Source organism: Akebia trifoliata, chromosome 12 (assembly GCF_017979445.1).
Source record: "Akebia trifoliata isolate Shusen 1 chromosome 12, ASM1797944v1, whole genome shotgun sequence".
Lineage (NCBI taxonomy): Eukaryota > Viridiplantae > Streptophyta > Magnoliopsida > Ranunculales > Lardizabalaceae > Akebia > Akebia trifoliata.
In genome coordinates, this window is record NC_141386.1 from 4,171,496 (window position 1) to 4,187,086 (window position 15,591).

The 15,591-nt window shown below is 32.5% G+C and overlaps 1 protein-coding gene across 1 annotated transcript; it reads left to right on the forward strand.

Moving 5' to 3' along the window:
* Positions 1-7,870: 7,870 nt before the first annotated feature.
* Positions 7,871-13,096, forward strand: DTA4 (downstream target of AGL15-4). The gene is made up of 3 exons (XM_086418794.1): positions 7,871-8,548; positions 11,595-11,937; positions 12,501-13,096. Exons 1-3 carry the CDS (start codon positions 8,013-8,015, stop codon positions 12,720-12,722), a joined length of 1,101 nt encoding a protein of 366 aa, XP_086274920.1. The 5' UTR covers positions 7,871-8,012; the 3' UTR covers positions 12,723-13,096.
* Positions 13,097-15,591: the final 2,495 nt, after the last annotated feature.

Genomic DNA, 15,591 nt, shown 5'->3' on the forward strand with positions numbered 1-15,591 from the left:
GTCTGTTGAGTAAATCTCTCTTTGAAAAATTGGATTTTATTAACGTGTGTTCCTACGACTACACATTTAGGTGCATTGAATACAGAAGTGGATCCTTCGTGGCACACTTTCAACGATTGAAAGAGTGTTACATCAATGATAGAATTAAATTTCAAACTTAAAATGTTGGGAGTTTAGTAGCCGTTCATACTAATTAATGGATTTGGAGAAAAATACTAATTTTTTTTAAACCAAATATAAGTTATGATAACAAGAGGGCCGAGGTGTTAATTTTTTTCCTAATATAACTCTCTCTTATCTTTTGAAAGTGTGTTACAAGGATCCCTTTCCATTTAATACACCTTGGAAATTGAATATTCTATCAAAAATACCTTTAAAAAAAAAAATTTTGGTTTTGATGCACCAAAACGTGTTCCCTTGAAATTTTTCTCTCTTATTTTCAAAGTGGTTTTAATGCACTTAAATTGGTGCCTTGAAAGGATGTAGTTCTTTTTTTTTTTCTTTCTAGTAGGGTTCCCCGCCCAAAACAAAAAAAAACAAAAAAAAAAAATCTTAAAAAATAATAATAATAAAAAATAAAGGATAAAAGGAAAAAATTCTCTCTTTTCAAACAGCTCTTGAAAGCCTTCTCCATCTTTCATAGAAGTATTGTACCAGTTCCCGGAGTAGGTTTGCAATGCAACTTTTTATCTACTTTTGCGTGACGTGTGGCATTAATATGGCTGAATGGTGATTACTAGCGGCTAGATATCACAGTGTGTCACATATTAACGATCGTAAAAAACGTGTAGCACTTTACGTGCAGGATTTTAACTAACTCCCAGATGTACAAGATCCAGCTTTTATTATTTGTGGTACCTAATTTTTTTTCCTTTTACGTAGAAACACACGCAACGTTGCCGAATTCTAACATTTATTACCCGGTAACCGCCAACGTGAAGGGTGGCATATGTGCCAAGTGAATTTACTGCAATACCCTTCTGCTGCTACCAAATAAATGAAATCTCTCGTCTCAATGACAGGTGTCAAATGAAATAAATGCGACCATTTTTGTACTACATCCTTGGTGATGAAGTTAATTAGAAATAGCTCCTTTTACTTTATGGTATTAAGTTGGATATTCTTTGAGGTCCTAGGATTGATCAATAGGTGATGCCAAATCCGTCAACTACCAACCGCTTTATATTGTTAGGCAAGTTGGGAAACTTTTTCTTTCTTAATGACCTTCACTACCCTTTCAATCGTTGACAATGATGAATTAAATCTTCAACTTAAATCATTGAGATCAACCTTTGCTCCAATCGTCGAGATCAACATTTATAATCCTTGAGATCGATGAGTTTAAATTGTCGATCTCAGTGCTTGAACATGAATTATCGATATAAATGATTTAAATTGTCGATATTAATAACTTAAATTTTCAAGATCGATAAATTGAATTATAGATCTCAATTATTCGAGTTCATCGTCTTATCTTGCATTTAGAAACATATCTCTATCGTAGTGTCTATTAAGTATTTTTTTTCTTAAAAATTATCATTTGGTAATTGATATTCAAATTAATTGCTTCCCCTAGAAATAATTAGTTAAAAAAATGGGTTGTAGACATTAAGAATTTAGACCGCTCACAACTTTTAATTTTGAAAATTTGAAAGAATGTTACATTACATTTTTTTAGCGTTAACAATCTCCATGCTTTTAGAGCCGTGCTAGAGTGACCTCAAGCTGGAACCTCATATCACACTTCTTGACACGAAAGTGGATAATAACCATAGATGCTTTTTCAATTGTATCTCAATGAAAAGCATATATGGTTCTCATACACTTTCATGTCAAGAGGTGCAGTATGAGGTTTCAACTTTAGGTCACTTCAGCATTATTCTTTTAATTAATGACAAATACTACTCAAATTTTGAAGATATGAATTGAACAATCAAAATATTTAACGTTGTTAACATAATTTATCAAAGAACCGTTCTACACTAACTTTCTTGGACACAACATACAACATTGAGCTAACGATGTGTACAAGACCATTGATTTTTTCACTTGTATCTCGAGGAAAAGCATCGATCTATGGTTTTGCATACATTGTCATGTCAACGTAGTGTTAAACGCAGTGTCCAAGGAAGTCGGTTCAACATTTTCTTATATCAAAATATGTTCACCAAATGCCCCCCTATAACTTTTCAAAATTTCTTAAAAAATCTTACTAAAAATGGTAAATTTTGTAATAATAATTCTTATGAAAATGATCCAAAGAAAATAGTTCTAAAAGATAAACTTTGGTTGAATGTCCCTCCTTTTCAAACAAGGTTTTAGCACTGCCATGAACTATACCACCACAAGGAAATACAAATTGAATCGTGCAGGGGTGATAAAAATGATATTTTGATGTGATGACGTGCATATAATCATACATGCATTTTTACTTGTATCTCGAGAAAAGCATTTATGGTTGTGTATGCACCACCACGTAAAAATGTCATTTTTGTCACCCCAAAAATGTCACTTCAGCATTAGTGATACAAATTTGGAGGGGTAAATTTGGTCTTCGGTAGTTGATCGATTTTATGCTCATTAAGTTTTGGTTAGAGTCGACAAATACTGACAACCACTGGACAGGATGTCATGCAAATTTTCATAAAGTTAAGGGATGACCCACTAATTATCCTTGGATTCTTGATATCTTCTTGGACTTCTAGAAGGGAAGGTGACAGGACAGAAGATTATGCCACGTTATTTTGGATTTTTTCCTAAATGAACGAATATCGGCCAATATGGATCATGAGAGGGTCTTTGAAGATTTTGTATTAATGCCTTTGAATCTCCAAATCTCTGATCTTCTTGCAAATATGGTAACAAAGTCCGGTTAGGTAATTATTGGTGGAGGTTCAGTTGGCTAAATTCATTAAATTTTCATTTAAGAAAAATGAAAATTTTCAAGAATATATGAATGATGTTTTCAGTTTTTTTTTTCTTCCAAAAGCCCCATCATCTCTAACCATTTTCTAGACCAATTCTTACCAAAGCCCATCATCTTCAAACATTTTATAAACCTTATACCTTATTTTTGACAATATTTATTTTGATGACGGGGTTTTGGATCCATAGACCCAACTAATATGGGTGAGGCAATGGGCCGCCCAAAGCTCCATATCTAGCTCAAATCCCCCGAGTACAAGGGAGAAGCTACATGGGACTAGTGGGGCCATAGCCCCCACTGAAATTTTTGTCAAAAATCAAGATAGGTGCTTATACCCTTTATATTTTGATTATTATTTAGAAATGCCCTTAATTTTGTCAATTAGCCCCCAATGAATTTTTTGGAAAAATTAAAATTAGTGTTTGGCTCCTTACATTTTGATTAATACTTAAAAGTACCTCTGTTCGTTTTCAAATTGATGATATGCATATTCATAGAAGTTTAAAAAAAGAAAAATACTTTACTTACTAACTTAGTAAGATTTTAAACCTTACTAAGGGTTGTTGAGCTAAAATGGATCGCAAAATTGACAATCTAACACCACAACCTTCTATATTTCAAGGAAAAACGTTGATAAAAAAAAAAAAAATTGTTTTGGACTTAACCCAATGTTTTGAATATGGACGGTTACCAAACTCTCAAACTTAAAATTAAATTTCAACGATGAAAATTAGGGTATGTTTGATTGCACATGAAAAATGGGGTGAAAAATCAATTTCTATGGAAAATAGTATTTTTCATGTGTTTGATTACATTTTTCCATGGAAATTGATTTTCCACTCCAATCAAAAAGTCCACCAAAACATTGATTTCACTTTTCCACTCATATGGATGATAAAGTGAAATCAACTCATATTTGTCATCCCCAAAATATCATCTTCTTCTTCCCCACTCATATCTTCTTCTTCTCTATCACCATCACCACTATAGCCACCATCACACTAACCTTGCAGTCATCACCATCACCGTCGCTGTCACCGTCACCATCATCTCCGATCACCCTCTCTCTCTTTCTCTTCGTCTTCTTCTCCTTCCTTTACCTCTGTCACCACCACCATTACCACCACGTTCTCCCATCTTTTTCCTCATTTACCTTTGCCACCACCACTACCATGTCCTCCCCTTTCCCTCTTATCATTTTTCAAACCTCTTCTTCTCCATCCCAAACCTCTCTCTCTCTCCTCTCATATTCTTTTTCCTTATCTTCCTCCACATCCTTTTCTTCTTCTTCTTCATCATTTGTCTTAGTTAATTTTCCTATGATTTTATTCAAGTAAAATCAAACAATAAAATTTGATTTTCCAACATTATTTTTCATAGATTTCAAATTTCATAAAAAGTCATTTTCCATGCAATCAAACATACCTTTATTGTTTTTCAAAATATTTTTGTTCAAAGTTTATAAAAAAATTTCCTCTACATCATTGTGGCATTGGATCATGTTTTTGAATGCCACAAAGCGGGCATAACGACCTTTTGTAAGATTTGAAATCTACTAAGTTAATAAGGCTAGTCTTACTTTTTTAAAAGAATAAAAAAAAAGATATTTAACACAATGCAGATTGCGTTTTTATTATAAATAAAAACTTCCTAGAAGTTCTAACAACGCTAAGGGAACCTTACTTTTTCAAGTTTGTTTCCCAAAAAACCTTGAATAGGATCCACATCATTTTAAAATATTGAATATCTATAATATCTATTATAACATCTTCATTTCCTCTCAACACCTATATATTATACTCTGAAGCTAACAATCAATTTTTATTTATTTATTTATTTTTTGAAATATCTAAGTTTAATCATGAAATGTATAAGGTTCTAGTGTTGGATTGCTAATGCAGTCATGTGGGCCGAGTGATGATTTTGGGAGATATAATTATGTTGAAAGAAGAGAAGATATAATAAATATATGATTTAAATAATGAAGGTATTACAGATATTTAATCTTTTAAAAGAATATGGGTCGTATCCCATTCCAAAGTTTGTTGGGTAACAAACTTGATAAATTAAGATTCTCTTAGAGTTATCAATACTCCAAGGGAGTTTATATAATAAAAATGCTATAATGACGTCTACTTGATAAATCTTTGTTAAATCCCTCACCAAGGTCTTCTAGTAATTCACCATTTCTTTCAATCTTGACTCAAAGTACTTCTTGGTCCTTACTTGAATTGAATTACCTCCTTAACCCCATAATGTTAGAGTTAATTTGAGATGATTTACTCTTGTGCCCATCAATCTTATCCTCAATTCAAAAGAGCTTAATGTAAATTGACCATTTTTCAATAATCATGACTCTTTTACCATACTAAGATAATGCTCTAGAATTTGTGTGCAAATACTCTCTTAGCCCTAGGTTGTTGGAAGCCTAGCTAGATAAAATATCTAAAAAGTTCAAAAATCAAGTATCAAATTACATGCCATTTTCCCTAAGTTTCTAGAGTTTAACCCAAGTTTCTAGAGTTTGACACAAAGTCAAGGGAATAGGACACTTTTATCCCTCATTTATCTCTAGAAATTTGTTATATTTTACAATCCTATCATTTGATTATCATGATTGTCAAAACTCATAGGAGTGTAAAAAATAATCAAAGACAATGTGATAGAGGATATTTGGAGTCTTTCTTTGAGGTTTTGTTGGGAATATTGGAAACTCTAAAAATTTGGATAAGGTTATCCCCAATGATCTCCAAAAAGTTTATAAATAGGACTCTTATCCAAGACAAATAAAGAGAGCTCAATCCATCTAAAATTTTATCTATTTTCCTCTTCAAAGTTATTTCGCATCCTAAAACATTGTCCAAATCTTTTCTTAAACATCAAAGAAGTTAATATAAAAAAAAAGAAGACCCATGGTAGGGAGTAGGTTTAATTTTTTGTAATAATCCCTTCTCATTCCCTACTTCTATCTTACCTTTTATTTACTTTCACGCACTTTTACTTTCAAGTACTTTTACTGTTAAACAATGTAAAAAATCTAAGTTTCTTAATTTAAAGGCTTAGGTGGTAGAGAGTAAACCTTCCTTGTGAGGTAATCTCCTCCTATAAGTCCTTAATGAGTTCCATAGAGAACATTTTAATTTTCAATAGTGTTTTTTTAGTTTATTTTATTTTCTATGCATTTTAAATTTCTAGTTGTTTTTTTTTTCTCAATAGCTTAAGAGGTAGAGAGTAAATCCTCTATGCATACACAACTTGCATGCAGTACATTTCTAAAAGACTTCATGCATACACAACTTGCATGCAGTACATTTCTAAAAGACTATGAGCTAAGGTATGGATCCTTATGAATTCAAATTCAATTCCTAAACCAACAAAAATAGTCTCATTGGGACACAAAACATATATAAAAAACGAAAAATACGATGAACTGTTGTGAGATGGGTAAGACGATGAGCATGCATGAACTAACTAACCATACTCACAGCAAAGGCAATATCTGGTCGGGTGAGGGTGAGATAAATCAGCCGGCCTACAAGTCGCTGATAGGTATGTGGATCAGGAAGAAGATCATCCTCAATCTCATGTAGAGATAGCTTCGGATCCATAGGTGAAGTAGCCGGTTTGCAACCAATCATACCAGTATCGCGTAAGAGATCCAAGGCATACTTCCTTTATAAGAGAAAAATGCCTTTCCTGGAACGAGCAACCTCAAGCCTAAGGAAGTCCCTAGCTTTACTATCTAGTGTCCAATCCATGGATGTTCTCTAAGGACTAACCCAATAAAAAGAGGCTCCCAAAAGAACTTAAGGACTCAAGAGAGTAAAATCCATGTGAATTTTCACCCTAGTCCCAAGCGCACAAAAAATCCTGTAAACACCTATTTCTTGTTTAAGCTTGCTCATCATCTTTATTTCTCCATTTTACAAAGCAAAATTATAGTTGATTTTCTTTAATCTCTTTATAATCCATCTATCTTTAAAATCTTAAAAAATGAGGTTCTTACTTAATCTATGCTCAATCTATGGTAACCATTACTTGGTGTGTGGGATAAGGTGTCTATCACCTTATTTGTCCCTCACACCCAAATTCTTTGAACGGTGACATCTCTTTAACCTACATAGATGAGATCAAAATTCTGAAATTTTTTAAACCTCACTTGTACACAGTGTCTATGAGTTGATTTTGGTGACAATTACCAAATTAATGGAATCAAAACTCGAACTGTCAAAAAAATTATCCTTAAAGTTTTTTCATTGCTATCTATTTTGATTCTCAAATCGATTCAATTTTTTTGGACCTGATTATAATTTGCTCCAATAAAAAGGGATTCGGAAATGAGATTATTGACTCATATTCGAATTTAGTTCTGGTCAAGATGGTTCCATTGAGATCCCTATTTAGAAGATCTGATAGGCTAATTGGTCAAGTGGCTTTGAAAATCAATGCAATATATGATTGATGGTGAATGGGCTAACTTGAATGGAACATATAAAGTAAATCAAACCATGATTTTAAATCTCGCCCGAGAGACTGAGTGTATCGTTCATGAACGAAAGTGATAGATGTGGTGCTTCACATGTGCAAAATCTCATGAGACAAATAAGATGACTCAACCGATATTTTGAAAATCTTGGTAAGTCAATAAAACTCATCTAAATCAATTGAAATTTTGTATATTTTAATTAAAATAATATTATTTTTAAATTAAAACATTTACTATCTAAATAAAATATGATTTTATCACTTAACATGTTCTAATTTATCTTATTTTCTATAATAAAAAATATATAATTATTCTCGTATTTAAATATTAATGAATAAATAATTACAAATCAAGTTAAATGGTTTATCTCGTACGAGACAACTCAGTTTCATTTATCAAACTCCAAATAAAGCAAGAAAAAAAAAAAAAAGTATGAAGGCCTTTAAAAAGGAAAATAAACAATGTGATGATTCTTCTCGCAATGTCGGAATTGTTAAAGACATGCAATCATCACACTCCTATCTCCTACTCTCACTCTTTATCACCAAAGCAATAGATAATTAGATACAGAATTCCTCTGAAATTCTCTCTCTCTCTCTCATGGAGATTTCTTCAGAAACTTTTCCAGAAATACCCCTCGACTTCAGAGCTCCACCTCCTTCACCTATAGCTAATGCATCAAGCTGTCGATCATCAATTGTAAACGATGAAGAACTCTCCGAATTTCTCCAACACTCTCTTCGTATACCTGATCTCGTCTTACCAGATCGGATCTTCCCTAAAGAAACCCTACTGAGAAATCCACCCGAAATCGACTTCCCTTCCTTAATCTCTTCTGAGATCGATTCCATCACAAAAGTATTGGAATCGATTTCTGAAATCGGTTGTTTTCAGATCGTGAATCATGGAATTTCAAGCGATCTTATCCGATCCGGTACGACTTCTGCGGCCGGAATCTTTCGATTGTCGACGGAGAGTAAGGAGATTCTGTTGAGATCGCCAGAGAAACGATATGGTTTCGAGGATTATTTCGATGAGGAGGAGATGCAGAAGAATGAGGAGTTCGTTTGGTGTGAAGATGAAGGTTTGAAGTCTGTGATGGAGGGAATCTGGCCTCAAGGATATTTAAATTTCAGGTAATTTTATTTTTTTATCTATGCTAAAATGCGCCATTATTTTTGTTTTTTTAATTTAACTGAACGCCGACTTAAAACACGTCGTCTTATGGAAATTGATTATGCATACATTCTACATGCACAAACATTCACAGATGTTTTTCATCGAGATTTGTAGAAAAGTACTTAGGTATGTGTGTGCACCTCCACATTAGAACGTTAGAATGGATGTACATGTCAATGTTACTCTAGCACGACTGACATGTTTCTTTTTTAGAAAAGTAGTGCTGGAGTCACCTCAAACTCGAACCACAGATCATACCTCTTGATGTGAAAGTGAATAGAAATCATAGATGCTTTTTCACTCGTTTCTCGATGAAAAACATATATAATTCTCATGCGCTTTCACATCAAGATGTGTGATATAAGATTCTAGTTTGAAGTCACTTCAGCCTTATACAAGAAATAAAGAAGCCTGTTTAGAGGGGACTTTGTTTTTTCACTGTGTTTCACACTGCGCTGATGAGGAAGTGCACACATAATCATAGATACTTTTCACTCGTATTCGAGGAAACACATCAATGTAATGTGAAAAACAAAATCCCTTTAGGATTTTCCTTAATGCTAATCCAACAAGCATGCGACCATCATATTGTCTTACAGCTAGATATTGAACTTTATCAACTCCTATATTCACCTTTTAAGTACACACGTGCTAATAATTATTTTAGAGAGTTACTATTGCCACATCTACTTTTCTTAAATGCCATACCAATTCCTTTGTAAATCATCAAAGAATTCCTCACAATAGTTGTGGCGTTAATAAAATTGGTGTGGCAATAGCAACTCTCTTATTTTATTTTATTTTCACTTTTTTACTAACTTAAAATAAGCATGTCGTTGGTCTCTCAAATGAGATATGTTATATATAAGGACGAAAAGATTGAGGAAGATATTGTCCATGAGATTGCGTACTATGTGGCAAATGTATCAATCAAAATTCAAAAAAATAAATAAATTATAAGTGACAATAAGACTAACTATGTTCCACAGAGTTGAATATTAGATAGTCAAAAAACATCATAATATTAAATTGAGTAGATAAGTAGAATGAAGGAACATGAATCATTAATGGAATTACAAATCTTTAGGATCAGGCTTTTGCTTAGAAAATGAGATTTATCATTTATTTTTAGACATCCCCTTTACCAATCAATCTGGTGGGGATAAGGCTTATGCTTATTTGGAGGTATTTGTAACACATATGAATAATTGAATCGAAGCCATGTCACGTTATCGTTGGTCACTGAAAATAGGAAAGGCCCAAAATTCATCATCGTCAATGTTACTAGAATGATCACGATGATATGCACTCCTTGGAAACTATAATTGTTATTAGAAACATAGAGAACACCTTGCATGCCTAGGGAGCAGAAAGGGAAAAGAGAAGATACTCTAAAAATCTAAGAAAGGGTTAGGATCCCTTGACTCCTAAGAATGACTCATGAAAAAAACACATGATCCCAACTCTTTAAATGCAAAATCCAATGGTTGAGATTTATCCTTGGGATAAGTATCTCTGAGATTTGTGTTATCAAGATATTCATAAATCTCAACCATTCAATTTTGCATTTAAAGGGTTGGGATCATGTGTTTTTTTCATGAGTCATTCTTAGTAGTCAACGGATCCCAACCCTCTAAAAAGTTATGATTCTTTTATACTCTCTCAGTCTCATTTAATAGAGATTTAGTTTATTAATGCACATTTCTTTTAATGCAATAATCTTCTGTGTAGATACGTGAGAGTTTAATGGTCTGAACCTCGATTCTACTTGGGGTTGAGAGTGATTATCATTTAAAGAGTTTAAGGTGTTAATGGACACTATAAAAAAAAAATTAAATTCACTTTGGGATGAAGTTGGTGACTCAAAACTAGTCCAATCAAGAGATTGAGTAAGGAGGTTTGGTTAAAAGACAGGGAATGTGTTAGGCACCCCATCTTACCCACCAAGTTAGTAATTACCATGATATTAACCAAAATAGAAGACTAAGACTATTTTTTGAATTAGTAGATGATAAAGATACATGGATTTATATGCATGATACCCAAATGTGCATGTGTGTGTATGATGTGATGTAAATGGAATGTTCTACTTGCTTTTATATTTTGTTAGCTTAGAGTTGGAAGGTGATGATCTAGGAAGATCATACCTAATGACTAGCATTTTTGTGATGATAATGCATGAGAATGTGCTCAAGAACTAGTTTGTTTTGGTAGGTTTGGTGTTAAGGAATTCACCACTAAAGAAGGTATCCTTTTTTACAATTTCCCCCATTTTTTAATGCCTAGCCTATATGGATGCATGAAGTGGGTGCGAGCACATGTGAATGCATGCAAAATGTCCTCAAGGGACTTATTGTGGACTTAAAAGGTGGAGATTACCCTCTCATGGATGGATTGCACTCTAACCAACCTTGCCATTTAAAAATGCTTATAATACATGATATTGAGATCAATGCACTTCATAGATGTTTGAATGATTACTCTACACGGATGATATTTACATTTTTGAAGCAATGAAATGTGAAAAGAAATGCTCTCAAAGAACTAATTAAGAACTCAAAGGGAAGGGGATCACCTCCAAGAGGGTATACTCCATATTTCACCTTGTCCTTATTGGGAAGTTAGACTACTTGATGATATTAAACTTGAAATTACAAGGTTACAAATCTGAAAAATAAAAGAATTGGAGAGATAGAAGTGGAATTGGGTGAGTACAAATAAGGAATGCAGTTACACTATGTCCCATCTTGGTCTTCTTTTGAGGACAATTTTGGTACAAAATTCAGATCCCAAGGTGTATTTAATGCACTATAACATGTGCCCTTAGGACACATGTTAACAAAACCCATATTATATTCTTATTCACATAAATTACTTAAGTTACTTTCAATAGTTTTCTTTAATTCGTGCACTGATTTCAAGATCTGAAATATCGTTCAGATCACAAAACTTTGTATAAATGTAATTTACATTAACTGACATTGAAATTGTCAAAAATTTCAGTCAAAAAATGGAAATTCTTTCTCTGAAGATCGAGAAGATTGCTCGTAAACTTCTACAAGTACTGTTGAAAAATGCTCAAGGAACGTCATCCAAGGGGCAAGAATTGGTTGGCTTAATTTGTTGTCTCTGCAAGCATTATCGAAATTCATCGGTCAGCCAATCGGACAACTCCATAAAATCTGACATTTTTCGAATGTTAATAAGGGGATCAGACTACTCTCATGCCTTATGTTTGCATATATGTGATGGCTCGTCGGAATTTCATGTTTATTCCAAGAAAGGTTGGATTTCATTTTCCCCAAATAAGGATGCTATAGTGATAACTGCAGGAGATCAAATACAGGTTTGTCTTGTTTTGCTTTGTGATTTATACAATTTTATGAATTTTTCACCAAATGTTAAATATGAGTTACATTTAAGGTTTAAAATCTTGTCTGGATAAAATCAATCAGGAGAAAAATCAAGATATTCTCGACTAAAACATTCTGGGACATTTCAAAATATTTCAAGGCGATATGAAACGTTGAATGTTTTCAGGTCAATGTTACATTCTAATCATTAGAATCTCTCACACAATATTTTGAAACGGTACGAAATTTTAAACCATGAATATGATTATGATGGGGCCATCTGTCATTATTTAAATAATTTTTATGAATAATTATGTAGTATTATTTTGTTTTCAAACCTTAATAATCCCATAGTATTTTTGTTTTTAATAAATAAAAGCTATCACTTATAATAATCTCTGCCATTTATGTTCAAACTTCAAATTTAATTTCATATATTCTTTAAGCGTTTTAATTTCCTTTTTTAAAATAATTTATTTAAACATATTTTAACAAGGCACCCTTTTAATAACCAATGACCATGATACCCTTGTAATGCATTTTCTCTTCTACTCAGGCATGGAGTGGTGGGCAATACAAAAGTGTAATTGGAAGGCCAATTTTCAAAGTTGAAGATGAAGACTATATATCAATGGCTTTCCTGTACTCTCCTTCAGCCACAACACAAAGGTTCCAAGGAAACAAAGAGAAGACCATTTCACTTAGACAACAAGTCATACTGGCATTATTCTTGACACTTATATACAACTTCTCACTCTTCATTTACAAGAAATTTTGATTCTGTTAAATGTTTTGCAATCAATTTATTGCTCAGGATATCAAGAAGCACATATATTGAGATTGTTTCGGCCGGGCAATGAAGCACCCTGTGAGACCATATTGTGCTTCAAATCACATATTCCAAGCTTTGAGAGCTAGAAGAAATCAGATGGTCAGAAAATCCAAAATTCCATATAAGTTTGGTCTTATTATTATTATTTTTTTTTTTCTTGTTAATTTTGGTGAATTTTTCAAAAAGAAGTTGTAGAACATGGCTAATTGAGAAATTAATAGGAGATGTAATTGTGTGTGTGCAATCATGGTTGGATTTGTAGATTTTTACTATGTCAAAGTGATAAGGGCTTAACTTTCCATACTATTAATACTTAGGTGTTTTTTGATGCAGTTGTTTGGATTCATATTGTTGGGGAATAAGGTGAACCTTCTCAACTATTTGTGAAGTAAATAGAAATTAACTAAATAGGGAAGAAGCAATAACCATGCCAAACCACAAGCATAAATAAGCAAAACAAGTGTATCAGATAATTAGTCAAACATGTAAAATGCAAATCATTTGACACCATGATCTACGTGGAAAACCCTCCCTATGAGAGGGGAAAATCACATGTCAACTCTAACAATAATCTAGTATTCCAAAGAGAATATGATACAAAAATTTTATAATCAAGCTATTATAATATTATCTAAAACTTGAGGAACTACATGTGAGATTTAAATCATTCTAAATCTTTATCCACATAACTATAAATCTATAATTTATCAAGATCAAGAACCATTCATATATCTCAAAAAATCTATTCATGTTCCTAAAGATCAAAAGTTTAGGATACTTACATTGTGCACAAATCCCAAAGTCATGAACCTTTTTTCACGTGTTTTCTAATTTTCTAAACTCACCTTCTTTTTTTGTTTATGTAGGTTCGGCCTAGGACTTTAGTAATTGATGAAGATCACCACACTTCAAAATTCGATCTCTTCTCACGTTTTATGTGTGCCTATTATGGGGTGCCGATCCACTTAAATAGATAGAAATAGAGGACTTAGAGATTCTCTTTTAGTAGGATTCCTATCCATAAAGGTTTGCTTTTAATACGTAAAAAGTATTTTCTAATTTTAAATTTATTGAGATTTTTCATTAATTATTGATGTTTTTAATTGCATAGAATCCTTATGCAAATCAATACTCAAAACGTGTAGGCCAATTAGAACCGTACGATATTGGGTTCTAACATTCTCCCACTTAGCCCATTAGACCGATTGTATTAAAGTGAATTTTCTTTTACAGAATAATTTACTTTTGAAAAATACTCAATTTAAGATTTTATAACTAAAATATTTTTACACGTGATCACGGATTTAAGATATCTTGTCAATAATTTAAATATTCAATTAGATACTATACTACTCTATTCCGGTTAGATACTAATGTGAGTCATTATAGTTGTGTATCATCTATGTCATACTTCCTTTCATATACTATACCATCAATACCCTTTTCTAATATAACTTTTAAGTGCTCCCCTGTCATTTGTCTTATCAAGATATTTTCTATATTACTTAAATCTAAAATAAAATATAATCATAATATAAATAAAAACAAGAAATAAGTATAAACAAAATTTTATTTAATACTAACATTAATTGTCAATTACATAATCACTATAAAATAACTTATTCTAAATACATAAGAGATTTCTCCAAAATACTCATTATGATAACATGTTTTTGTAAACTTTTCGTGATAATCCATTTATCAATGGATCAATTATCATTTGAGTGGTACTAATGTTCTCTATTAACATAAATTATTTCTGGACTCTTTATCTAACTAACAAGTACTTGACTTTCATGTGTTTTGTATCATTTAAGTACTTTTCATTCTTAGAGAAGAATACAACCACGATATTATCACAATATATCTTCAACGACCTGGATAGAGTCAACAATCCTAAGTCCTAAGATAAAATTTTACAATCACAAAACATGACTCGTGGTCTCAAAGCATATTACAAACTCAACCTCCATAATTAATGAAATAGTAATACTCTACTTCACACCCTTTTACAAGATAGCTCCATCGACTAACGAAAATACAAATTTGATGTAGACTTTCTACTATCAGAACATCCGATAAAATCTAAATATGGGTACCCAATCACATCTAGATAATTTGATCTCCTGTAAGTAAACACATAATCTTTTGTCACTTGCAAATATCTCATAATTGTTTTTGCAATTTTCCAATGGTCCATTCTTGGGTCCTAAGAGAAAAATTAAGTGGTTTTGAGTTTTGATTTGAGCTTGAAAACAAGTGCATTAATTAAGTCATTAATTTTGTGTTAGTCTCTCGATCCAACAAACAGTGAGAGTTTGGTTGTGATCGATACCCAATATGAGTAGTAGCTCCTCGAGGCCATTCGCGAGGGTGTACTCTCACTTACTTGTGTGTGTGATGTTCGGGCGTTACATGTGCTCGGGGGAGGGACCCAAATGCCTTGGTCCCATTAGTCAGACATAAATTTGGATACCCCTGCTAAAAAGAAAAAAAAATCTAAATTATCACCTACTGTTATTAGTGTTACAAACGTTTTCCCTATATCCTACTTTGCATAAATTGGAAAAATAATGTGCCACAAATTGGGAAATTGGGTCAAGATGTGAAAGTTCAACGAATTGGGAAATTGGGTCTAGATGTGAAAGTTCATGGACCTGTTGTCCTTCCTATTGTTATTAATAGGGTTCGTACTTCTATTTCAAACTATGAATCATTTTGTGATACAATCCGTTATGGTTCAAGAAATCCAGTAAATCAGGCAACAATAATTTAATAAATTCAATTATTATGGTTTGCCAAATTGTTTAGTAGA